At 31.3% G+C, this 27,576-nt stretch overlaps 1 protein-coding gene and 1 long non-coding RNA gene across 2 annotated transcripts; both read right to left on the reverse strand.

Moving 5' to 3' along the window:
- Positions 1–536: 536 nt before the first annotated feature.
- On the reverse strand, positions 537–27,329 carry LOC144842631 (uncharacterized). The gene is made up of 18 exons (XM_078699111.1): positions 27,281–27,329; positions 26,814–26,916; positions 25,928–25,963; positions 21,945–22,107; positions 21,327–21,424; positions 17,130–17,420; positions 16,168–16,376; positions 14,976–15,065; positions 14,354–14,530; positions 13,905–14,147; positions 12,872–13,063; positions 12,303–12,467; positions 11,935–12,210; positions 10,605–10,700; positions 8,881–9,097; positions 8,045–8,113; positions 2,374–2,904; positions 537–1,839 (listed from the first exon to the last, which is right to left on the reverse strand). The coding sequence occupies exons 1-18, from the start codon at positions 27,323–27,325 to the stop codon at positions 1,832–1,834; spliced, it is 3,009 nt and encodes a 1,002-aa protein (XP_078555237.1). The 5' UTR covers positions 27,326–27,329; the 3' UTR covers positions 537–1,831.
- Positions 19,267–20,506, reverse strand: LOC144842718 (uncharacterized). The gene is made up of 3 exons (XR_013612157.1): positions 20,350–20,506; positions 19,959–20,010; positions 19,267–19,576 (listed from the first exon to the last, which is right to left on the reverse strand). It is a non-coding gene; the product is annotated as an uncharacterized LOC144842718 (long non-coding RNA).
- Positions 27,330–27,576: the final 247 nt, after the last annotated feature.

The following is a 27,576-nucleotide window of genomic DNA, read 5'->3' on the forward strand; positions in this document are numbered from 1 at the left end:
GGAACTGAGGCCCTCCACACGGACCCACGGCAGCCAGCAGTGCAGCGCCTATCGGATCAGCACACGAATAGTGTACGAAGTTCTTTAACGTGCACTGTTAAGTACACGGGACCAACGGCTTTACATCCTATCCGAAGGACGAGGCAATGACAGTACAGCATCTTGCCTAAGGATGCAATTAGTATGGTACAGAAAACCTCGAACCCATGCCTATCACATGCTAGTCCGATATTACAATTACATCATCACTCTCCGGTATATACAGCACCCGCCGCTATTTCTAGACGGTCTCCCATCCAGAACGCAACCGGGCCCAACGTTGCTTAACTTCGGTGATCTGAAGAAGAATCACATGATGCTCGCTATTCATTATGCTATACAATTTATTGTATTACTTTATACATTTTATTATACATAAAAAATAATATATTAAGTGTCGGATAGTGCATTGTTCGAATCTAATGGTAGCCGAGAATTAGGTGATTTAATAATTGTAATAAAATGAGTATTCAAATAAGAAGAAAGTACAACCAATAAATGATTAAAATAAAACACTGACTATTTAATCTAATTTACAGTAGATATGGAATAATACATTTACGACACAGTTAGATATATGATATTCAACCTTGATGGTTCCATGCGTCATGATATTCAGTAACTGTTTGTCAGTACTATGTCAAATTAAAGATAATTACTGTAACATAACTAATGAAAATAAAATGTATGAATGAGTAAACATATATTTTATTTTTATTTAATTATGTACAGGTCGATATTAAACTGCCTTAGTAATTTGTTTGCATTTATGTCCTCTGCAGCATTGGAATGTCTATATTGTTAGTACTAAACATTTGATTACACAAAATATGTTTTATCTAAATTATTTATAAAAACGTTTTCTTGAACTTGTATGCCAAAATGATATTGATTTTTGTAGCATTCACACAATCAAAATACATTCTAATATCAAAATACAATTACAACACATAAACATTGTAATAGAAACTTAAATGTTGTAATAAACATTATTTCATTTAAACTGGAATTAAGTATAGATTTTTTCCTAATAAAATTAATATTTTTAATTTTGTTCATCTTCAGTGGCCACATTCACCCAATACACAGTATTTCACGTAAGTCATGGAGATTTCACTAAGTGGTATTCACTTAAATGTAGATAGCAGCAGTGTGATTAGTGAATATGGCCACTGAATTTGAATTTTTCTTTTATGATCATGATATATCAAACTCAGTAGTTTTGGCGATTGGCATTTCTCTCTGGCCTTTTACTTTGAAGCTTTTATTTGGTTTTGTAACACAATTTAACAACAGCATTGTTTAGTTAGTCCCTTATTATTTGATTTAAAACAAAAAAAAAAACAATCCAACATATCTCAAAATGTCTTCAATCAACATTATGATATATAAAATGGGATTTTAAAAGATTCAGAAATTTTAAAAAAGCAGTACCAATAAATAAATCTGCCATTAAACGAAGAAATACTTATCTACAATTAGCATGGTAAAAAAAAGATTTTATTTACATATATTTGTATTTCATACTATAGGGCAACATAAAATGGTGTGTTTCCAAAGTATATACTATTTTGTGTTTTTATTTTGAAAATTTAAATATTCTACTGTATTTCATCTCACATGGTTTGGGGTTCTCGCTTGATTGTATTGCGCTGGAACCATTATTACCACCTTATTATCACGTTTCATTGTAAGGGCTTGATTGTACACACACGCTTTTCTCACAAGGTAACTGCAGTCACTTAATTTTCACACACGGTAATTGACTCTCTTGATTGTCTCATCGTAAATCTCATTCAACTGAAATATAAAAAAGTTCAAACATTATGGTAATTGTAGATTAAGATAATGAATTTAGACAACATTCAAGATCTGCATACATTTTTAGCTGAAAAGACCTCTTAAGAAAATACATGTTACATAATATACAGTATAAGTGGATTTCCAAGAGCTTGTTTATAGAGAACCTCTTGCTAATATGCCTCAACATAATATCATCAGTTATTTTGAATGAATGTGCTGCTTGCACAGCATTTATTGTCAAATATATAACAAAACATGTAAAACTTGTTGTTGTACACAGACAAAGCTTTTAGGATTAAATATAAACAAATCATAAAAAACATGATAATGAAAAAACATTAAAAGATTCAAAAGCATACAGCCAAAAACGAAAATTCTATAATAAAGATAAATAATTCAGGTGTGTGTATTGTATTGTTATCATTATATATATAACCATACTGTAATTGTGTATGTAAGAAAGCATATACATTGACTGAAGGAAGCATTTTTTTAAAAACATGCTTAAATTTAAATATACAAAATACATACCAGCTAATAATATTGCTTTTGGGATTGGTCCAAGAACTTCAGCAAATCTCTGTATTTCTGATTCTTCTACTAATTGTCTATTTTTCTCTAGGTGAAATACTACCTCCCATATGGTTGGTAAATGCCTTCTCAATGAATCCAATCCATAGTAAGAAATTACTACATTTAACCTATTTGGATCAAATTGTTGCAATGCCTTACACAATCGTTTTCTATATGGTGACAGTGTTTCCTCTTGAGCGTTTAGAACATTGTTGTGTACAACATACTGATTTATGAGATCTTCAGCAGCTCTGAACCTAGACACTTCAGCAATTTCTAACAAGAGATTAATATTAGTAGGTGTGATATAACGTTGTTCATGGAGTTTGTTGAATAGAGAATTTGCTATGCAGTTTTGAAGGGCAAGGTGCTGTAAATCTATGTGTTCAAAGAGACAACATCTCAGCAAAAGAAGATTGTCACCAATAAACAGTGAACCAAGATCATGTTTCAACTTTCTGAACTTTTCTTGCAAGGTACTGCTATTGACTGAAAAAAAAAATGTTAAAAAAAAAATTATTTCTAATAATTAACGCTGTAAAACGATAATACATCTTTTCCCAACGTATTATGTAGAAGTAATTAAAGTTTGGTAAAATACTTTCTACTTGATACACCAATTCAAAAATGGCTGCTAACTTGGGCATGATTCTAACCAATTATAAAATGGTACTAGGTTTCTGTACTATTATGTCAAGAGTAGGCCAATCGATAACTTATACTGAGATTATTGTATAGTAAATCATATCAAGGTACCCGCCAGAAATAGTATATTCAGACAATAGAACACAAAATTGCTATTAATATTTTTGCTTTTCTAATACCTATAATCAATTCAAATTATAAAGACAATTTATTTTCAATCTTTTGTTTCAATAACCATGTATAAATCAATGGCACATTTGAATGAACACGAACAACCTTTTTAGTATTGATAACAAGTTTGTGACATATCAAATGAATCTAACCTGAAACTAGAATTTAATTCATCACTTTTACGAATTATAGGTGATCATTTTTATAATTTTACTAGCAATAGCATTTTTATAAGCAAAAGTACAATTACAAACAGTAAAGGATTTGTTTTATCAGTTATTGCATACTATTACTAAGGATAAGTTGTGTAGAGATATGTTTTTTATTTCAAACATTAGTAATTAATAGTATTTCTGGTCATCTTTTAACCACATTTCCTATTAGAATGAATGTAAATATGCATATTTCGAACAATTTGATACCAAATAAGTTTCTACGACCAAAACTTACAGAGATATGAAGATGCCCTGGTATGTGGGTCAAAGGTCAGAAATGGCATTTCTGATCATTTTTAATAAAATGTCCCATTTGACTGAATATAAATATAAACCTCCTAATCAATTTGAGCCCAAAATTACCTCGCTGTGACCAGTGGTTGTCGAGATTTAAGAGCATATTGGTGTTTGGTCTTATAACCTTTCCCCCTGACCTTTAGCCACATTTTCAAAATGTTAAACCAAGCCAAAAATGATGGTTTGACCCCCACTAAACCAATTTCTGAAGTCAAATTCTCTTGACCTCAAAGTGCATACGAATGTTGATCTAGCTACTAGAGTATATACTCATCATTCATTTATGAAATGCCTCTTCTGTTTTTTATGGTTTTCCGAGGTATATGGAAGATATTTTCCCGCAATGTAATCCAATTTTCATTTACAGACATTTCTTCAGTATTAATATTAATCTGTTTGGGTCAATTTACTACGTCCATATTTTCCTTTTTAAACATGTAGATTTGTCTTGATTTTTCTTATTTTTGTGTTTACTGAGGTGTTTACTTCTGCAGCTGCTGCATGATGGTCGCTAATGTATTACATTTATTTATCTCATATTTTTACATATCCAAATGGAATCAAGGTAATACAAATACTTTTATAACATATTTTGTATACATAAGTTTGCAAATTTCATTAGTAAAATTGTTATTAGCATGATAGCATGACAACTTTAAGATCTAGTAAAAATATAGATAAGACCATGTCAGAAAAAGATACTAGGGAAGATATGGTTGACCAAGAAGAGGTTGACCAAGTTAATGAAATGTATGATAAAATGACTAGGGATATTGATTTGCCCGAAATACCAGGCGGTATGCCTAAAGATATGATGCTTGAATATTTCCGAATGAAGTTTGAGGCTGAAAACAAAAAGTTAGAATTACAGGCTAAAAACGAAAAGTTAGAATTACAGGCTAAAAACGAAAAGTTAGAATTACAGTACCAACAAGACCAATTAAGATTAGAAACATATATAGAGCAAAAAAAAATTGAATCACAAGAAAGAGTGAAAATGTTGGAATTAGAAAATAGGTCTAGCTACAGTAATGCTAGAAATGTAGTAGATGAAATGAAGGTAAAGGTTCCTACTTTGAAGGAATCAGATGATATTGATATATATTTTAGAACATTTGAACACTTGGCAGAAGTCACAGGTTGGGATAAGAATACGTGGGCCGCTAGGTTAGCGCTGAACTGTCTGGTAAAACTAGGACAGCCTATGCATCCTTAACCGTACAAGAATGTGTAGATTATGATTAAAGAAGGCAATCTTTAAAAAGTATGATGTGTCCGCAGAGACCTACAGACTTAAATTTAGAAATTCAAACAGAGTTAAAGATATGTCCATCAGGGAGTGGCTGAATGAGCTCTCCCATTATTTAAAATGTTGGATGAAATGTGCTAACGTAAAAGAAGATGATGCTGCAGGCATTATTGGAATGATTGTAATGGAACAGGAACTTGATAAAATGCCTGAAGATCTAAGGCTTTATCTTAGAGATAAACAAGTAAATAAGAGCTATGATATGGCTATGATAGCCGATGATTATATAGCTAATAGAGGTGGACGTGGCTATTGGGAATTCCGTAAATTCTGAAAATAAGTCTACGTATTATAAGGGCCAAGAAAATAGTAAACCTAAGAATAGTACTCAGAATAACCCTGGAGCTAGGCAGCAAGGATACAATAGGTATCGCGGAAGGGGAGACAAATTCTACAACAATGGTAGAAATTTCCAACAGAGAGAACCTTCGAATGAATGGATTAATGGCTTCTGCTTTAATTGTAAGGAGAAGGGACATAAAATTGGGGATTGTCCTAAGATGGTAGCAAAAGGAAAGACTAGTGACGCTAAGAAGGGCCCTAATGTGAAAGATGGCTTAAGATGTGAAGGAATAAAATCAGATAGACTCCAAGTAGTTATGGATAGTGTAGAAAATAAAATGGAGAAGTGTACACTACCAGGAAAATTAGATGGGCAGGATATAACTACTGTATGCTTAGAGACTCAGGATGTACACAGTCAGCTGTTAGGGAAAGTCTAGTGCCTACTAAATGTTACGTATAGCTATAGAAAGTAAGATAGTAACTATATAGAAGATCCGCCTAAAGAAATTAATTGTTGAAAACAGTAGTAAATGACAACAAAGTAAATAAAACTTAAGTGTTTAGATGATATGAATGGAACAGCAATGAATAATTTGTTTTAGGAAAATAAGGATAAAGATAAAGATAAAGCAGTCAAACATAAAACTTATGAACAACAGCACAAGCTGAACCTAACCATTCAAGAACTGATCAAATTGCAAACTAATGACGACTCACTCAAAGGAGTGATAGGGTAGTCCATATAGAAGAAATAGGTCAGCATAGGGTATATTTCTTTATGAGACAAGGTATATTGATGAGAAAATGGAGTAGTATTAAAGATAAGAATAACCAAGTGGAACAGATTGTATTACCAACTCAGTGTAGACAGGGTGTATTACACTTAGGTCATAATGTGCCATTTGCAGGTCACATGGGTGTTGAGAAAACTAAAAGTAGGGTACTGAACCAATTCTATTGGCCAGGTATATTTAAAGATGTGGTAGTCTATTGTAATGTCTGTAAGGAATGCCACAAGGTAGATAAGGGGAAAAGTAAAAGGAAACATACTTTGATACCATTACCGATGATAAGTACACCATTTAAACGTATAGCGATAGACATTGTTGGACCCTTATCTAAAACAAGCCGTAATAATAAATATATGCTTATTATAATTGATTATGCTACGAGATATCCGGATGCAATCCTGTTACCCAATGTTAGAGCTGATACAATAGCCAGGGCTGTAATAGAAGTATTTACTAGAGTAGAATTACCCGAAGAGATTGTACATGATCAGGGAACTAATTTCATGTCTTCAATTATGCAATCTATATGTAGTATGTTGGGAATTAATCAATTAAAGACTACAGTGTACCACCCCCAAAGCAATGGGCTTGTTGAAAGATTTCACGGTACATTGAAGAATATGATAAGGACACTTACAGTTAAGCAAAGACAAAAATTGAGATGACTACATACCCCACTTTCTGTTTGCATACAGAGAAGTTCCTAGTAAAGCGACGGGCCATTCATCTTTTAAATTGCTTTATGGTAGAGAGGTGAGGGGACCCTTAAGTTTACTCAAAAGTAATTGGGTAGAGGAAAAAGAAACATCTACTGATGTTATCAAATACATGTTAGACATAAGAGAAAAAATGGAGGAATTAATGAAAGATGCTAATGTAAACAAACTTGAACAACAATAAATTATGTCCCACAGAATGCTATTGATAGAGAATTTGTAGAAGGGGACAAAGTGTTGATATTCCTTCCAGTAGGAAATAATAAATTAATTAGACAGTAAGTGGCAAGGCCCCTTCACTGTTACTAAAAAGGTCAATGAGGTAAACTATGACATATACATAGGAGGTAAAAGAAAAGAAAAACAAATTCTACATGTTAATATGTTAAAGAGATGGTATGATAAAGTAGAAATAAGTAAAGATTGTTATTATGTAGTGACAAATGTCCAGTCAAAAGAAGAAGTAAACAGTCCATGACAATGAGTTAGATAGTGAAATAGACATGGGATTGTCTTATCATCAATCGCAAACATGGAGAGATGTTAACGTTAGTAATAACTTAAATGATACACAAACTAAACACTTGACAGAATTGTTAAAGTACCATTAGAATGTATTATCGGATGTACCAGGTAGAACTCACTTAGTGACACATGAAATTAAGACTATATGGTGAAATACCTATAAGGCATAGGGCATATAGAACGCCCCAACTATTCCATTTTCAAGGCTTTCAAGGTCACACGTCCGCTTTCCATGGAAAGCAAAAGGAATATGAGGACGATGTCATGCGTGAAAGACGTTTGTACCATAGATGAGGTAAAATCCCGTAAAATAATTTATTAATTTTATATTTATTCTGATGCCCTTTTTTTTTATGTACAGTATGTCATTTTTTTCTGACATAAAGAATGAATATTTCAAGATGCGTATCTAATTTTGTATTTTCATATTTCTCTTAACGTCATTTCTTTTCAATTGTAAATCTTGTATTACAAATACATTTATACAGAAATGAGATTAGTACTAGTAATATTATATGTTAGCGCTTCTAGATCCGCCGCTGATCAATTAATTTTATAGTGATATTTTGATTGTTAGGGCACAATTGGATAAGGATGGGCTTACATCATATAAAATAATTTAAACTGAAACTAAAAACTTTGTGCGAGTTGGACAAAAATACACAATTAACTAACCAGGCATTGAGGTTGGTTCATTTTGTGTAGCTGGAGTAGCATTAGGCGCCACATCAGTATCAGAAGCACCTACAGTATATGAATAAAAATAATTTATAATAATGTCTTACCATAGGTATAACTTAACAATTGTTTGTGAATGTAATTTACATACATTATAAAATCAAACAAAACTCATGAATAATCAGTCCCACTAGGAAAATCTTGACAGGAAAGTATTACAAAATATAGGATTGATGGTTCAGCTTTCATTTTTGATTGTTTACATGTAAAGAGAGTGGTTTAACAGTAGTTAGTTTATCAAATAAATAGCACTAAAATTGTGTTCCCAGATCATTCTATAGACTTATCTCAAGGGTGATGTACTGTAAAACTAAAATTTAGTAGATGGCCATTTTAGTTTTATATTTTATTTTTATACTTATTATGCTCTAAAGTATGAACTTAGGACATTTGAGCACTGTAGATTGATATTTAAAAGAAAAATCAGAGAATAAAATTGGTAGAAAACATAGGGTATGTAAAAATCAAAATTGTCTTCTTTATTGTCAAATATCCCTATAGATTTTACAACACCACCCCTCCTCCCACTGAACATTTGATTTATTATAATTTATTAATAACATTTTACATTAGTATTTATTTCCAGTGAATAAAATGTAGTTCAACTTTTTATCCACGATCAATTTCAATTGTTCTTGCCTGGGGCCAAGCCTTTAAAGTATCATGAAATCCCTCTTAAAAATTAAAATAAAAACTCAAAATTTATTTGCAACTAAAATATCTTTATTTTACATGCCTTGTTACTGTTAAAACGAAACAAAAAATACATTTACTTTTTGATAGGATATCTTCGCCAAACAATTTACGGTAAAGTTTCACTTCCATCTTTTGGGTCTGACACGGTAAATCTTTGTCAAACTTGCGAATAACGTGCATATGAGCATTTTTAATGTCTTTTTCACAAGCACAAGGAATGTACATTCTTACTTCAAGACCTCTTGCTTCACTCTGACTGAACACTTTCAACTCTTTTTGAAGGAAACAAAGCACCTAAAAATATAGTGTAGTAATTAGGAATTGCTTCTATATATAAATTTACGTAAGGGCAAAATTCGATAAATCGCGCGTTACTTCAAGAATTTTTACTCGATTGTATAAAAAGTTTGTTTGTACTTTCAGTACTGATTTTAACCACCTGATGTAACCCTGTTTACTAATTAAATTTAGTTAGATAATTAGTTATTGACAATTAAAACGAATTTAGGTTCAACTATTTGCCTCAAATTGGGGTGTTTTCCAATTGTGGTATACACTGTCTAATGGATGTCCATCTTGAAAAATACCCGCACACAATAATACGAGGATGCTTCGCATTTTCCTATCTCCTCCTACGATAATTGTTCTTAATAGCTGAAAACCGGTTGAACAGCTCGAGTAAAGCATCATAATGTTGAAGACAGGCCAATTTTCTTTAAAAAATACTATTTTGATATATTTAATATACGTTTATACAAATGTATTGATTTGCGATAAATGGAACATTCCAATCTCTCTTCCACAAGTATATAAAGCTATTCAGTATTCCCTCAGGCGTCGTAATAACCCAAAGGCAACAGAAATTTGAACCATTTTTTATTCAATCTGTGCTGCAGAGGTTGGATATAGGTTTTTTGTAAAACAGATAATGAGCTAGCGTTTTCAGTCGCCGTCTATTATGTGCAATCAACTTTATTATTGCAGTTAACCACCCACATCACCACCCTCCACCTCAATGACATGAGTAGCGTTGTAAAGCCAGTATAGGATAGGCCTACAGTACGAAGGATCCCATGCCCTAAACGCAGAACAACTTTGTTGTGTATGAACCAACTTCAGTGTGAATTGCCTTTAAGAAAGGTCTTCTAAATAAGTTGAGTTAGATAATTATTTATTGACGATAAAAGCGAATTTATGATTTGCCCCGAATAGATGAGTTAGAATAGGTGTTTTTCATTATATAAACACATATACAAATAAACTTTATTACTGACAGTTGCTTCTCAACGTTTGTTTTAATTAATATTATATTTACATAAAAATATAAACGTCGTAGCTGCGTATCGTTACATGTACTGTACTATTTCAATCGACTATGATGGTGACAGTTTCAACAATTATTAAATCGCAATGTTTTACTGTGTTTAGTGATATTATATGTAAAACATGAAAACAATTAATATTTCGTTATTTAAAAATTGTTCCTCTTTGCACCCATCCTTCAACCCTAATGTTACATACAAAACACAAATTAAGTTTGTTTAAATTTGACTTTCATGACAAGTATATCTTTCGGAAGTAATTCCCAGGGTGCTAATTTTAGTTGAGTACATACATCATCGTGTCTAATTTATTCGATCCTGAAAACGTCATTTGTCCATTTGAAATCTCCAGTTTTTTAACACTGAAAATGACTCTGTATTCGAGAACCATCAGTGGGCACGACCCAGATCTAGTTAAGATAATCATTATCTAGTTACGATAATTTATGTTGTTTGTCATTTTGTATTTACGAGCTTACCTTCTTACAAGCAGAAGGTAGTGGCTTGTTGTCGTCTACAGTACACTGCTCTGGAAGACCATCGGTATTGAAGCTTGTTGTTCTGACTATTGTTGTCTGAAATATTAACACACTCACTGTTAATTTAGCTTTATTTATTCAGATTTCACTTCAGGGAGTGAAATCATAAATCACTATTAAGAAACATACATATCATTGAAGTTTCCATAATGCTGATGTTTTTTAATAAGTAACCTTTAAAAAATGGCAATCCACATTTATTCTTTAATATTGTACATTACTAAAGTAATACAAAACAACTTTTCATGTACTACAAAGAATAAATATTTACGATGTTTCAAAAATGGGCTTTTACTTTTGAAAACTAAAAAGAGGGACTGCTTTTTGAAAAGGATGATGTAAATTTTGTCTATTGCTACTACAATAGTATGATTTTGAGATATTCCCTGCCAATTTTACATATTTTCCCAATAAAAGTGCTATTTGGAAAACATTAAATTGTAGAATGAATATATGAAGCTTGGCCTGACCATGGCATAGTCACGTGACTATGCCATGGTCAGTGTCGGCAAACCAAGCTGACACCACTACCTTGAAAAAGTGTGATGCTAACGCACGAAACGTTGGTAAGTTTCAACGTTTATCTTTACCTTCACTAAAAACGAAAATTTGATATCAAAAGTATTTTGGGAAGAAGATGAATGTTTTCAATTTTAATTAAGGGTTGTAAGGTCATTAATATATTGATATAACACGATCATACATTTCTATTCCTTTGACATTCAAATAAAGTTTATCTCGAAAAGAAGCCCATCACTATCTTCAAATTTGTTTCAAGATGCGCATCTCAATATCACTTTGCAAACTTCCCAGCCCTCGACTTCAATAACGTTATATGGGTAATACAGTATAAAATTAAATCTAAATTTTAATTTACGGCAGAAAAAAACATTTAGTATACAAGTAAGGGTGTTGCCCGGGCAACAAGGGCAACACCTGAGTCCGCCCCTGTAACAATTATAAAATTTACCTGTACAGATAGATGGCAATGTCTATTGGTAGCCATATAGAATGACAAAGTGATCAATATCAATATTCAATTCAACACACTCATAGTATAGGGTAGGTGGATAACATTTCAAGTCGTTTATTAGGTTCATCTTACTTTTTTGTATGTTAAAAAATGTACTTCATACAAAACTAAATCACAAAAATTTCCTGCAAAATATTTTTAGTTGGAAGTAGTTGATATTGTAAATTTGGGAAAATATATGGCTGCATTAAAAAATGGGCTTTACAGTATATCAAATACTAATTAAGTAAAATTTACCTGTAACATACGGCAATGTTTAATGGTAGTAACATATAGAATGACTAGGTGATCAGCATCAATATTCAATTCTACATGTTCGTAGTATAGGGTGGGTGGATAACCTTCCATTTGAAATTTCTCAATGAATTTAGTTGCAGCACGTTGAAAGAGATCATCTGGAAGATAGCTACCAAAATCATGAAAGAGGGAAATTGCACAATTTTCTTCAAATTTAGGTGGTGGTGAGGCAAGTGGTTTCAAACGTGACAGAACGTAGAACATTTTTTCATTATTCTGTGTAAACAAAAAATAATAATTAAAAAAAACTAGTAGATCAGTCTATATGCTAGAAAATTGAAATATTAATACGACTTTAGTATCAATACCTTTGTATTTTTTTGTTCACACACTAATCCAAACTTTTGCATGAGAGACACAAAGAATGTGAATGTCTCATCAGAATCACAAAACTTCTCCCACAGATGTTTTAACAATCCACCTTCTAAAATGCCTTTGTCCAGCATCCTCCAAGCTGGTCTCATAGTTGGTACCTATTATTTTACAAAAATAGAATATAATTTAAATTTTAATTTATTAATTCAGAGTAACATTGGTAGGCCTATAATGTTTTTTTTTTTATGTTCTAATATATAAACACTTCATGACCTGTAGGCTATGTTTTGTTTGTCATTATTGCAGTTCACAATATTTATGGTAAGCAGAATGAGAGGATTTATAGGCTCATGTATGCCAAAGCTACTCAGGCCAAGTTGAAATAATGTATTGATCTTTGAGCTCATATAATTGCATGATGGGTACCTATACTTCAGAGAAGTTATTTCCAAACAAAATTTCAAACATTTATTAAACAAATTTAATTTTGAAGCATGTCATTATGTTGCTGCACGTCAGTATGCAAAACATCGTTTTGTATTGAAATATATTTATTGCTAACCATATCTTTATTGTCTATGACAGTGATGATTGTTTTAAACATGTCAACTAGTCGCATCAAATCTATAACTATTATATCTCTTAGATCCTTGTTATCAGGATAGTAGAGAATCTCTCCGATATCATGTAAATACTCAAGCAGAACTTTGTGCCCTTCTGTTACTTGACAGATTGTCAGTACTTCATCTTGAATCTGTTAAAAAATAGATTGATTAAAACTGTATAACAATTCTAAAACAATTATAATGAAAAAACAGTTTATTAATATACTTTTAACAATTTTCAAATAGTCTCTCAAAACATTGTGTACTAGTATATTTAGAGTGTAATTCATCTTTTTTTTATACTTTCCTAACTTCCATGTAACAGTGTTATAAATACCTAATATAAAGAGATTTAACTTTATATATCAAGTACATCTACTAGTGAAAATGGTAGTTGACTGAAAGCTTCAATATAGGAAAAAGTAATTGTTTTATTCAGGCCTGTATTAACTAGGATTTTAATGAGGAATATTATTTTTGGGCCTATTGCTGTGTGTGATTAGGCTAATTTCACTACAACCATGTGTATGCAAATTTTGTGGAATTGTTATGAACCAGCCTTTCAACTAATAACAATAGTTTCAGTTGACTAACAATAGAACAGCAACGCCAAAAACAAACCTCCAACATTTAATGGAGTGGTCCTTGACCACATATCTACCTATTTCATTTTGGTAAAGATCTTTCAATAACTTGTTGAGTAATCCTAACAAACAAACCGACAAACAAACAGACACATGCGGTAAGAAAATGTTAATATGAACCTATAGATGGCCAGAAATTTACCTCTTACATCACACCACCTGTACATTTTCAGATGATTAAAAAGTAGCAATGTATACCGAAAATGGAGATCTGACTAATCAATATAGAACAAATACTGTAAACCTTATTTGTGAATCTTTCTTTATAAAAGAAATTGCCACATTATTATTAATCCATTCAATTATTTAGATTGAACGCTATTGTCAATAAATTCTTGCACCTAACCTCAGAAGTTGGTAAATAGATGTGCTTCTTTCTGCTGTGGATTTCTTGTTGAACTCGCAGCCATTTTATTGGCAAAGTGCGTATCATTTCCTTTGACAAATCCAGTATTTGTTTCATGATGTCAGAAGCATTGCTCTGTTCAAATGGTACACTGTTTTCAATGGTAAAAATAGTTGAACACACCATAGTTTCATATGGTTTGTCTTTTAGGGCTTCCCAAATTTTATTTTCTATTTCTTTAACCTGAAAGAAAGATATACATATGGTATGTGGTTTCTAATATTTATTATTTTAATCAGATTAATTAGAATAATCAAAAGACTATTTAGATAGCGATCGCTAAATGTTGTGATCCAGTTTACAATAAAAAAGATTGAATTCACTGGCCTTTGAAAAAAGTTTCTGTAGTGTTGAGTCATGGCGATTTCTCTGTGGTAGAGTCAACTCACCTGTTGTGCTTTTTCTGCTTCATTTCCTTCAAGACTATTTAAATGTGTACCTATCAGTAATACAGGAGGACAAGGCTGACCATTTATTTCTGCGTCAGGTCTACTGTTTGTGTATGTGGAACGAATCCAAGAAAGAATGAACTCCAGATTTGTCATTCGATGGTCATACTTTTTACCCTAAATTTATAAGTATATATGATAACATGTTTGTAGAACACTAAAGTTGAATTTATTCGATTATGTAAAATACTATATTGTCGATGGACAGGTATTCTATATATTTAAGCTTAGAGTTTGCAATTTTTTTCTTTTTCTGTTTGTTAGGTTTTTTTATATGGATAATATATTTTCCGAAATAAAAGAAATTGAATTGAATTACAACAATTAAAAAAACGTAATTTTAATTAATTTTTTGTTTGTTATTCATTTATATTGCGTAATGCAGGAAAAGAATGTTCATTGTTGATGTACTTTTTTGTCTATGGATAACATGTGAGAAGCTATTTGATTATTTCTCAAAACTTAAGATGTGTTCAGAGCAGAGGTATACATTTTTCACTATAACACAATCACAATAAAAGGAATTGAAAATAATGTTTAAAACTAATAAAAGTCAGCTTACAGTTGTTGGATCCAAAACTTTAGCCGGGGCATCAAGATCATCACAAAGGTTGAATACTACACAAATAACAGCAAAAGATACCATGAAGATCTATGAGATTAATAAAACAGTGACTTTCAATGAATGGTAAATATATCAAAATTCTTGATTATCAATAACATTTATATTTATAATTGTATAGGGTTTTTGTTTCATAGTGTTTTAATTTTTAGATTTAAAAATGTCATGTCTGCTACTACTACTAAATTTATTATAGATATTTTACCCTAGTACTAGAATTCTTTAAAATAAAATTTTATTTTTTATTTTTTTACTACATTAGTGTTGGCCTTTCCTAACTTTTGCTTTTGTCTTATATTTGAGGACGAAGACCTGTGCAGGCAGAACTAACTTGTTAGGCCTTTTCTCACAGAAATATGTGTTGGGAATATATATAAACTAATACCATGCTGGTCTGACTTTCTGTCAGAATGGGTCATGCAGGCATCGGGTGGAATATTCAATATATATATATATATATATGTGTATATATAAACACAGCAGGCAAAGAACATTAATTCTAAACCGCCCGGTGATATACTGAAATTTAATTAATTAATTTGAAACGATAAAGATGAGGAAATCTGTGAGAATGAGAAAAAGTCGCCCCAACCGAGACTCGAACTCGGACCGTCTGCTTGATATGCAGTTGCCCTAACCATTAGACCGCTGGGGCTTTCATGGTATTGTTCAAACTCAATTGGATAGCGACTTTTTAACATTCTCGGCGTGGTACGGCGGAACAGCACTAGTCCTCAGTAGTACACACGCGCAACAGAGATCAAATTGATACCCCCTCATCTTTCAGTATTTTTGTTCACGAGGCGGGATCTCCAAAGAGATACTTTTATATATATAAACACAGCAGGCAAAGAACATTAATTCTAAACCGCCCGGTGATATACTGAAATTTAATTAATTAATTTGAAACAATAAAGATGAGGAAATCTGTGAGAATGAGAAAAAGTCGCCCCAACCGAGACTCGAACTCGGACCGTCTGCTTGATATGCAGTTGCCCTAACCATTAGACCACTGGGGCTATTATGGTATTGTTCAAACTCGATTGGATATAATTATATGTGTATATATATATTCCCTGCATTTTGCTTGCATGTCTGTGAGGCTTCATGTAATGAAATGTAACTACTTTACCCGCTGCACCACATGATAAATTGGTTGTCCTCCGAAATCCCAGATGTTCATCAAAAACTTGTCGCTAGTCACCTTGTCATCACTCCCTTCTTTCTGAAACTCAACCTCTATTAATTCTTCAATTTTTGACGGAATCTTTATCTGGTCATCTCTTCCTTCTTTCTCAATCTCTATCTTAGAAGGAATCTTTGTCTGGAGTTTTTCTTTCTCTATATATTCATTAAAATAAATTAAAATTTAATATCCAATAGCATCTTTAATATGTATGTAATTTTTAGAGGCCTTTTATTAGGGTAATTTATTTTAGGATTCTAATTATTTTAGCAGTGGTAATTATAATTATTAATTAATATAGAAAAGTGCATTTTTAGACAAGATCCCAACGGAATAACACATTGTCTGTTGATTTCAGGTTCCAAATTAGCTTCCCTAATAATTCTACTCAGCTTTTCGTTCCCTGCTCGACAAGAAGAGTTGTCGATATAGTGACTTTGCAATTGCCACGTATCTTGAAAGCACTCCTCATCAATTAGTAAGAAGGGAATTTAGTGCATGATGTTTTAAGATATTCGTCTTTCATTGAATTTGTTTTGAGGATTTTTGTATGTTTATTTTGTTTAATAATAATATACAAATATAGTTTCAAGTTCAATCTAACAGAGGTGCCTCAAAAATAGGTCTGGTTATTTTTTAGATACAAAGGCCCATAGTTGTAATAAAACAAAGTTTTAAAAAAAATTTGAAATAGGCAAAGTATATCAAACATTTAAAGACACTAACTGTTCTAAAATATAATCTTTTATTAAATTAATCCACCTTTTCCATCTTAAATCGAATATGAAATTCCAGACCACAAGTCAGCCCATGTAAAATTCTGAGTGCTTTTGGTAGAGCAGACAGTGAAATATTAGGTGAAATGTAATAATAATGCTCTTAACATTCTTATTAACATTTTTACTTACCCTCATCCATTTTGCTTTCTTCTGTTTTAGTTGATTGTGCTGGAATTTCTTTCTCCACATGTTTCACCAGTGTTTTTTTGGGAGCTTTTTCATTGCCAGAAGCCTGTTTTGCTGATGCTTCTTTTAGCATACTATTCTTGTTATCAGAAGCATTTTCTGTTGATGCTGTTTCACGTTTTACTTCTCCCACATCATCATCATCATCATCATCATCAGAACCATTTTGCTTTTCTTTCAGTTGTTTTGCCACATTTCTAGCAACTGCTTTCTCATACATTTCAGAAGCTTCAGCTTCAAAAAAAAAATTGATTTTTGTATATTATACTTGGACACTATGAATATGTTAATTATTATTAAACATTTTAAAAGGAAGAAACACACATATCCATGGTAATTACAGAATAAATCTAGTTCTGTGTACCAAAAATAATTTAGGTAAGAAGCAAGGTAAGGATGGTGTCAATTTATTTCAAAGTTGTTTGAATTAAAGCAGTAATCAAGAAATTGTATGTAAAACAATTTATTATATAAGTGACATCCATAAAACATGACAATATAACTTCATAATCCAATTAAGGAATTACTGTGAAGCAGCTTTCAACAGATAGCTGACAGTGCAGGCAGAAAAATATGGAAGGCTTTGTCCTAAAAGAAATGTTCGCAAACGTGTGTTGATAAATGTTGGCTAGTTTCGTAAGTAAACTTTTTTTATAAATTCAATTTCCAGTAAGCAGAACAATACATAAAAAATAAACATAGGTGGATGGAGTACCATGAAAAATGCCAATAGTACAATTAAGCACTATTAGGCCATAAGCAGTAGCTCAAAAGATGCCTAGAACATGGATTTCGTTCCCACCTCTTGGATCTACATTTTGAAAGTTGATATTGTGAAATGAATATGTTACACATACTATATCAAAAGTTCTCCATGAAATACCTGTACACTTTTGAGCAATGGCCTCTCAAAGGTACCCCACTACTGCAAAAAAGGCACTTTTTGAGGTCTGGAGGTACTTTTATGGGCCAATATCTTTAAAAGTCTTTGTCCAAATGCAATTGTCTTTTCCCTGTGAGTAGTCCAGTATATTGTGAACACTTATCCAAAATTTAAAATTTTAAAAATAAGTATTTTGTATGCGAGGAAAACTGAAAAATTACAATTATTTAGTTGTAATTGCACTTTTCAAGATTTTTAAGACACAATATCTTCGTAACTAATTGACATACTATATTTATATTTTTTTCCTAAGTATTTGAGAGGGTTGTTAAACAAGATTCAAAGTTTCAACTTGTCAGCTTCAGGAAGTTTTTATTTATGAAGATGCAAAAACTGAGATTTGGCCAATTTTATAGATAATTTTAATATCTTTTAGTCGTTTTTTGAGCAGTTATATCTTAATAATCAACTCTCACTATGTATTTATATTCATGCAATGGGTATCCTAGTGAGTTAGTGACACACAAGTGAAGGTTCAACGCAAAAGAAATTATTATGCAATAATATGATTGTTACATTGCATTTTTTTAGTTTTTAGTGCCAATTTTGTGTGTGAACTCGACACTCAAACCGTAAAAGGCGCCTGCATAAATACTATGCCTTTTCTGTACAACTACCCAAGAGGGTTGGTAAACAACCTTTTCAAACCAGCTTGATGATTTTTTTTTATATAGGAAGATGCACTGCACCAGCTGAGAATTTGCTAATTTTATAGATAATGTTGATGTTTTATTTGTTTTTGAGGAGTACGCAAGCCTGCATGATTTGCCATAATAATATTTATATTCATGCAATGGGTATGCTAGTAGGTTAGTGACACCTGAGTAAATTTCAACACAAACAATAAATGATTATGCAATAACTTATTTATTGTAACTAAAATATTGCATTTTTTATGAGTTTTTAGTGCCAATTTAGGCCAGGAGCTTCCATAAAAACAACCCTTTTTTTTCTGTGAAACACCAGATAAGTAGGCCTGCCAGCCCATTTTTACTGTTGTTATATTGATAATATGAATGTAACTCTTGTGGAGAGAATTAATTTTTGTTGATAATGATATTGATATGAACTGGACATATATACACACAATATACAACAAATACCTTGTGTACATTTTCATTTATTTTTTTTTGTATATAATCCTACTCTTCTCTAGATACATTGTACCAGCATAACTAGTAGTCAAGTAGAAAAGTTGTCAATTTCAGGTGTGGCATGGCCAGTGTACAATGGAAATAGCAAATATACTTTAACTAATTAATAAGTAATAATTACTATGTGGAATATCCTTCATATACAGTATGTACATACTACATGGTAGGTAGGTACTAATTAAACAGAGATTCAGCAACATTTGCAGTAAGTATTTTACATTCAGCCAGTTAATGGTTGTGAAGTTTATGAAAAATTCAAGATGACGACAATTGTTTTGAAGCTGGTATCATTTCTGTAACAAATAATCAAGAATAGATTATCTAATTTATATCGATTACTTAATATTTTAGTTAAACTGAATATTATTAAATTACTTTTTGGTTTTATATTTAAAAATTAGTTCAGATTTCTGGTAAACCATACACAGAAATGTTGAAACATTCTCAACTTTACTTACTCTACCACACACTTTACATTACTATATAGTGTTTATTGACAATGCAACCTGGTATATAAAACATTTTTAAAGTAATGGATGTTTTTCAGCTATTTCTTGCATTCATTAATATTTTTAACTTTCATTACTAATTTTACTACTATTGTACATAATTATAACAAAACATAAATCATTTGGCATTTCTCATCTCTACATTAAAAAAGGATCCAAAATTTACCAGAATCAGTGAACGTGTTCAGCATTTTTGTGCCTCCTTTCCACTAGACAACCTAGACATAAATTGAAGATAAATTGAATTGAAAAGATACAGTTGAAATGAAATAAATTGTTTTAAATTAAAATTAAGCATTTATAAATAAAAATAATACCGGGCTGATGTATGAATACTACTACTAGGCCTAGTCCTCAGACCAGGCCATCAAAATGAATGCATAATACTAAATAGGATAGCCTAGGTACAGTATAGGGAAAGCCTGCTTACTAGGCCAGACCAAATTAATTATTTCAAACAATTGTAATTATTAATAATAATAAATAATAAAATATATTAATTTTAATGTGTATTTTTTGTGTTTGCTCAAAATGTACTAAAATTATGCTATCCTCACCTGTGTCTTTGTATTCCGTTTGTCGCCGTTTTAACTTAATAATAGCCCATTAAGTTATAGTTTAGTAGCAGGCCTAACTGTACTGTGCTGCTGGGCCTACCTAGCCTATGCCATCTTGAGAGTAGCCTAGTATACACCTCCTGACCTAGGCTAGTGTGCTACCTTAAGCCTTTGTTTGGCTAGAGCCTAAAGACGTAGCTAGCTAGGCTAGCCTTTCTGTACGAATAGCACACTGGTTTAAGTGGTATTAAATTCTAACAGGAGACTATTTCAATACAATAGGATGATCATAAGATGCATCATTTCTTCGTTTACAGTAGCATTTGTTCGGTGGGGAAATCAAACAAATTTTTTCCTCTACGTCGGGTAATCTCTACGTCTAGTTACTCCATTCATGATTGAATATTTTTGTCCACGTGTGACGTTGCCGTGTGTGAGTTTTGGGGATTCCCCTCATCTGTAACCAGAGCATGATTGGTGAAATACAATCACGTGGTACAGTTTTTAAGACGTTGCGGATAATTTGAACGTGTAACGTTCGGTCCGACCAAATCACTCACGCGGTGTATATTAAAATAAAGTACCAAAATAAAACAGTAATTTCTCAAAATTGTCTAACACGATTATGGAGAACTTTTGATATGTTGTTATTTATAAAATTATTATTCTAAATATGTAAAGAAATTGTAGATCCATGACATCGGAACGAGATGAAACGTTAGAATTTACTGCTTATGGCCTATATCAAAGGCTTTCCAATACTCTAAACCAAAAATATATATATATATATAACATATAATAAGTAAGAGTCTTAACAGTATTAAGTTTCTAATAGTACTAGGAATTACATCCAGCACAAACACATTTTTAAACAGGATAAAATGGAATCAGTCTGAGACAAAGTCTTTGGTGCTAAGGGGTTAATAAATTAGTATTTTGCATCTTTGTTTTGGTTTAATTTGCATGTTACTGTATACTTTCTGTTTCTTTCCATATTGTTTCATCAGCATCATCTTGAGTGAACACTGTTTTTGTTGTTGCTATGGCATCAGTTATTTCATGCTTTGATTTAAAACTACAGACAAAAATGAATATTTATTCAATTATTATTTCACTTCAATAGCCATACAATATATATAAACCCATCTTAATCATTCAATTTGATTCAAGTCAGCCTTTTGGGATTATATTAATATTATTATTATTATTAGTGTATTTATAAAATAAAATCAATATACAAAGAGTAATATTTTTCAGTTGGCTCATAAAGTATATTTTTGTGTCATCAGTTAATTAAAAGTAAATTCCCATAAATTCAAAATGATAAAATGCCTACAATTGAGAAGAATATGTTTAAATGCATATTAAAACTAAAATGTACACATATATTATGTCCCGAGATTCAAGATAGAGTTTCAACTCAAAACCCTCTCATTATACTTTAATAGTAGTGATATTTGGGGGAAAACGAATATTTTTTGGTGTTTTTTTTTAAATGTTTATCATTCAGAGCATTGTGGTCTTGGTGTATGGTTTTTTTTCTGTGGTCATTTAATAAATTGTTTTAAACAACATTGATACCACAATTTTCTTACCTTTTCCTTAGTAATGAATTAATAGTAGAAGTTTTTCCTACTCCCTCAAGACCTACAAAAATAACTCTGCCTTGTTTAACTTCAGTTTTCCCTTCTTCCAGGGCTTCCTTGTATGCTCTAACTGCTTCTGGTCCTCGAGCCCATATCTCAATTGGAGTGGAATCTTTAAAAAATAAGGATTTAATAGTAGTTTTACAAAAAAGTCATTATGTACAGTAGTTATTATTACTATGCATTCACATTGGACATTTAATTATACCTCTCACTTTTTAAAATTTATAATCCTTGTTAATTTTCTTTTAGAATGATTTTATAGTGCACAATTTGTATAGGTTATTTCATTAAATTAACCGATACATTTTATTTTGTAAATAACAGTTAATAATATAAACTAGATTTGAACTCGTCACTATGGACGAGTTAGGTTATCCGCAGCGCAAACGCCACATGCACGTCATACGTTAGAATATTGCGCACAGAAAAACGATTACATGCCATTGAAAAAATGTTAGTGTTCTCTCTATGTTGTGTCACGTCTATTAAGTATACAGTATACACTATATGTTATGACGTCATCGTATGGCCACATGAATGTAAAATATAGGATTTTTGTCTCTTTCGTTATTGCTCATCACATTCAATAGAGCGCATCTCGCTTATCCGTACTCTAATTTTCCCCGAGATTTTAATATTGTCTAGGTCAATCAACTATCTTTCGCATGAGTTAAAAATATTTTAATTTATAATGTCATCATGCCTAAAAATTTTAATTACGTGGGTCATTAATTTCATCTTTACAGTAAATTTTAATCTCTTATAGCTCGTAAGAATAAAATGTGATAATCACGATTAAAACGTTTTCTGGAAGCTTGGATTGTAGATACAAATTTATATGAACATTTTGCCAATCTGATGTTGTGACATCATCATATGGCCACTTGACTTAAAAAAGTTGTATTTTCATCTTTTGCGTCATAGTTCATTACATACACAAAATAACAGAATTATTATAAAGAAAGTATGACGTGCATGTGGTGTTTGTTGTGCGGATAACTACCTCGTCAAAGTGACGAGTTTCATGTCTAGTGTTTATTCTTCTTTCTTTCTCAGATTTTGTGCACGCTGTTTCTCTGCAATGTGTTAACATAACATGTTGTAACTTTGTAAACATTTAGACATTTTACTAAAGTTCTGCAGCCAAGCTTTTTGACGATGTCAGCCGCGTAGCGTAAGTTACGCACAATTTTCTGAAAATCTTATATTGGTTATAACTTCAAAACAAATTTTTTAACGAAGTTTTTAGCTACGTTTTCTTCACATCAAGGGTTAACTTTTTGGATATTTAACAAATTTTGTAACATTAGAAAGTGTGCGCGTAAACAGCGTTTGAAATTTAAAAATGCTTCAAATCAATTTCTGATTAAATTAGCGTACGTTTCCCACCAGATGCGCACATTTTTACGCGCGCACGGCGCAGGGAACACATATGAGCATTTCTTTTGCACAGTTCATCAGAATGCAAGGTTACCCCTATTTCTTATTTTATTTTCTTACAGTGTATGAATCATAGGTCTGATTTATTCTAGTGTTGAATGTTAAAACGTGTTTGATGGCTACATTATTTGCATATTAAATATAATTTTTGAAATTTTTATCATCAAACAAACAATAACATTTTCAAAGAGCAAAACAATAGACTGTTTAATTTTAGCAATTTTTAAGAAACTATGTATTATATAATTATGTATATTGTTATGTTTTATGCTGGACCTTTTGAAAAACAACAATGTCCCCTTTGTGGGACAACGTTGATATTGTCATCCAGTCGAAATATGTTTATAAATAAAAAAAAAAAAAAAAAAACATAACGTTTATCTTTTTTCTCCACATGTTAAATATATAAAACTTGAAAGTATGCACTTTCATAATATGTCACTGTTTAAAATTTGTGAAGATTTCATCATAGTAAAAATTATGATTTAGTTCGGTATGTAATAATCAACTTGCATCGAGGGGTTCACGACATACCGAATGAACGAGTAATCTTTCTTCGGATTGCCTTCAGCAGGTGCTCATATGGCTCGATGTGTAGTGCAACTGACTTTGGTATCAGAGGTACCGGGATCGAATCCCCGATCGAATCCCATCACGGGAAAACAATTAAATAGAAGTATTTATTTGGTTATTACACTGAAAGGGCAGTATGGCCAGTTAAATAAAAAAAGTTGTATTTTCAACTTTTGCATCATAATTCATTACATTTAAAAGAGCGCGCATCAATATGTTTGAAACCGTCAACATGTTAAAAATTGGGTCCCATAATTTCACCTATTCTACACTGTATGTGATATGGATACAGATTATACTGTGTATACTCATATGACACAAAATAACAGAATTCAGCAATAACAACATACCATATTCTTCAGTTCATGTCATAATGCCATAATCTTTATCTGTGTGCAATATTCAAACGTATGACGTGCACGTGGCGTTTGTCGTGCGGATAACTAACTCGTCAAAGTGACGAGTTTCATGTCTAGTTCCAAAATGGAACTAGAAAACCCAGATCATCAAATGGATCGTTCTATTATTAATAGAGGGTAGCTTATTTGAAATACTACAGTATTATACGTTTTCTTACTAATAATAATAATTATTGTAACTTGTAGTAGCAGCCTACAACTTAAATCATAAAGAAATACAGTAGACACCTTTTAAAATGTAGGCTTAGCATTTATGCCTAGCCTAGCTAAGCAAACTCAATTCAAGGCTCAACGTCACCGTGTGGGCGCTATCGCGATGTATCGTGAAGAGTAGGCCTGGCCCTACTAGGCTAGAAGTGGTCAACTCGTACCCAAAATAATTCATACCTATTTCCAACTTGGCTAACTGGTACCTCAACCAACTCGTACCCACACCAACTCGAGATTATACGACAATATCTATGGAACGCCCATAGTGCCGTTGGTGGGGAAACAATGACGCGACAGCAGCATAATACAGTAATATCGATTTCATTGTGTATTTACCTCTTTGCTTTTTGTTTTTACACAGGAAAACAACACGGACAAACTACAAATGTTGCAATTAATAATCACTATACAGTGAATTTGAAATAAAAATACCAATTACATATTTGAGGGCTATTTATTTTATTATAATTATATACAAGAATAAACGAGGAGTTACGTAAATGATACTAAGGTTTATGATAAATATAATGTCTCGGGGTAAATGACACTACAGTAAAGTTTAAGATAAATAATATATATATATATATATATAATAATAATACAGCAAAATGTAATTTGTCTAAGTGATAAGAAACTTTAGTGATATAATAAACGTTATATGCCTATATATAGTAACTTTTTTCAAAAACTGAAAAGTAACTCTTAATTTCTGACAAGTCTTGTAATCCATGCATTAATATGTAACATTCTTTAATGAAAAATAAATATATAAATATAAGAAACGAATTTAAATTATTACTTAGGCCTATACTTATTTAATGTGTACAAATAATTTTGTATGTCTAAAGAAAGGAATTAGAAAGAATTACGCAAGTGATAATAAAACTTTAATGATAAAAACGTTGATTGTAAACGAATTAGTACGTAGGCCTATAATATATAATGTTTCTTGGTAAAACAAAAAAGAAATGAAGAATTACTAAAGTTATAATAAACGTTAATGAGAGTAAGGTTTAAGATAGATAAGAAACGAATGGGAACGTAGGCATATACGTATATATATTTAATGTGCTGGATTTCGAATGTAAATTTGTAGGCCTAAGAAACGAAGAATTATTAAAGTGATAATAATGTGGTTCGAAAATGTTTAATAAAACAAATTAAATTAATTGTTTGTTTTTCGTCTTTGTTTAAGAGCGCATTGTGCAAATAAAATCAAGGCGCTAAAAAAAAACAATACACAGATTCCTTGCTTAAAATTCTATTGTATGGAACAATTATTCATACCTGGCGATGTAATATCTATGTCGGGCAATGGTCCACCTAAAACAAAGTTAGAATATATGTGTAAATAAAAGTACATGAAGCAAAATGCGAACATTTAGAAGACAGTGTAAAAACCTCAGACCTCACTTACAACATACTGGTGTAACATGGGCTTTAAGTGCAGCATTGGAACCAGTTATTCCGTGTGACATCATAGAGGCATCGCCCATCTCCAACAAAATGTACACTAAAAATGTTTTTGTTTAAAATGGCTGATTTTTGTATTTTTTTATATTGATTTGTTTCTTGTAAAGCGGGCTATAGGCCTAAATGCGTTAACAAATATTATTTATAATTATTTTCTCAAACTCAAAGCCCACAGTATAAAATACACAGTAGGTAGTTGGTTGGTTCTGTTCATAGTTGAAAGGTGTTTTTATTGTTTGATTTTGATATATTTTTTTCATATTGCACAGGTTTTTGTTTGTTTTTTTTATAAAAAAAAGATTTGTAGAATGTGCAACAAGTTATTTGTATTATTATTCCTAGTTTTGATTATCTATTTGTTATATTATATGTGTATAGGCCTGTTTTGTTATTGTTATTATTAAAACAATAATTAAACATATCTAAAACTTTATTTCTTAAATAATCCCAATTTGATTCTATTAATAATGTTAAAGAATATAATGTGATTATAAGTAAAAATCTATAATCTGTTTTGAAGAGTATCGAGTCAAGAAACTTGTATTAATAATAATCATTGGCTGAGAATTTACTTATATTGTTATTTATTTTACTTTAAAAAATTAAACAAGTAAAAACAAGACAATGTTTCAAGATTAGTTGTCAGTTGATTTACACATGTTTACAGCCTACCTGTTAGCCTACTTTGCTATAAACTCACCTTTCAACATGTCAATTATCTCGGCTTTTTGACCTGCCCTTAATTCGTTGTCATATTTCTCACACGCGTTTTCATTGTACAAATCTATTACAGATTTACCATCCTGTGCAAATTAAAAATAAATATGTTATGTAAAAAAATACATTGTATGATTACATTATTAATCAAAATAGGAATCGATTCATACTGATACACATCTTCTAATGCATTTAAAAAAAACAGAAGACCACGTCCTGTAATAATGTCTGCACGCTTTGTTACATTTTGTAATTTGGTATATAAATATAAATTTCAATCCATTACAAACAATTTCTAATAATTTAAATTAGGGCCTATTGTTATTGTTTTACATTCGCAACTTATTTATATTAATTATCAAATTAAATATAACAAAAAATGTATGCACAATTTAACAAAAATATTTTTTTTTAAATAAATACTATTAATACGTAAAACATCAAACCAACCTTATCTTCTTTTGAAACGTAAGATTTACCAAAACATTCCTTCATTAGATACACAATGATGGCTCTGTGTTCGTTGTACGTGAGATCTTCTGAGACACATACATGCAGAAGTGTGCGTTTATCCTAGTAAAAAATATATTATATTTCAATTATTAAAATAAGTAACTTCATCACAGGAATAGCACACAATGACGTCAGATATTTGTTCTCGATTTCCTCCGGTTGTGAACGTGGTGGATTTTCAAGTGTGGATAGATCTTTTTATGGATATTTATATTAATAATTGTTACCTGATT

This window comes from Antedon bifida, chromosome 5, assembly GCF_963402885.1.
Source record: "Antedon bifida chromosome 5, ecAntBifi1.1, whole genome shotgun sequence".
Lineage (NCBI taxonomy): Eukaryota > Metazoa > Echinodermata > Crinoidea > Comatulida > Antedonidae > Antedon > Antedon bifida.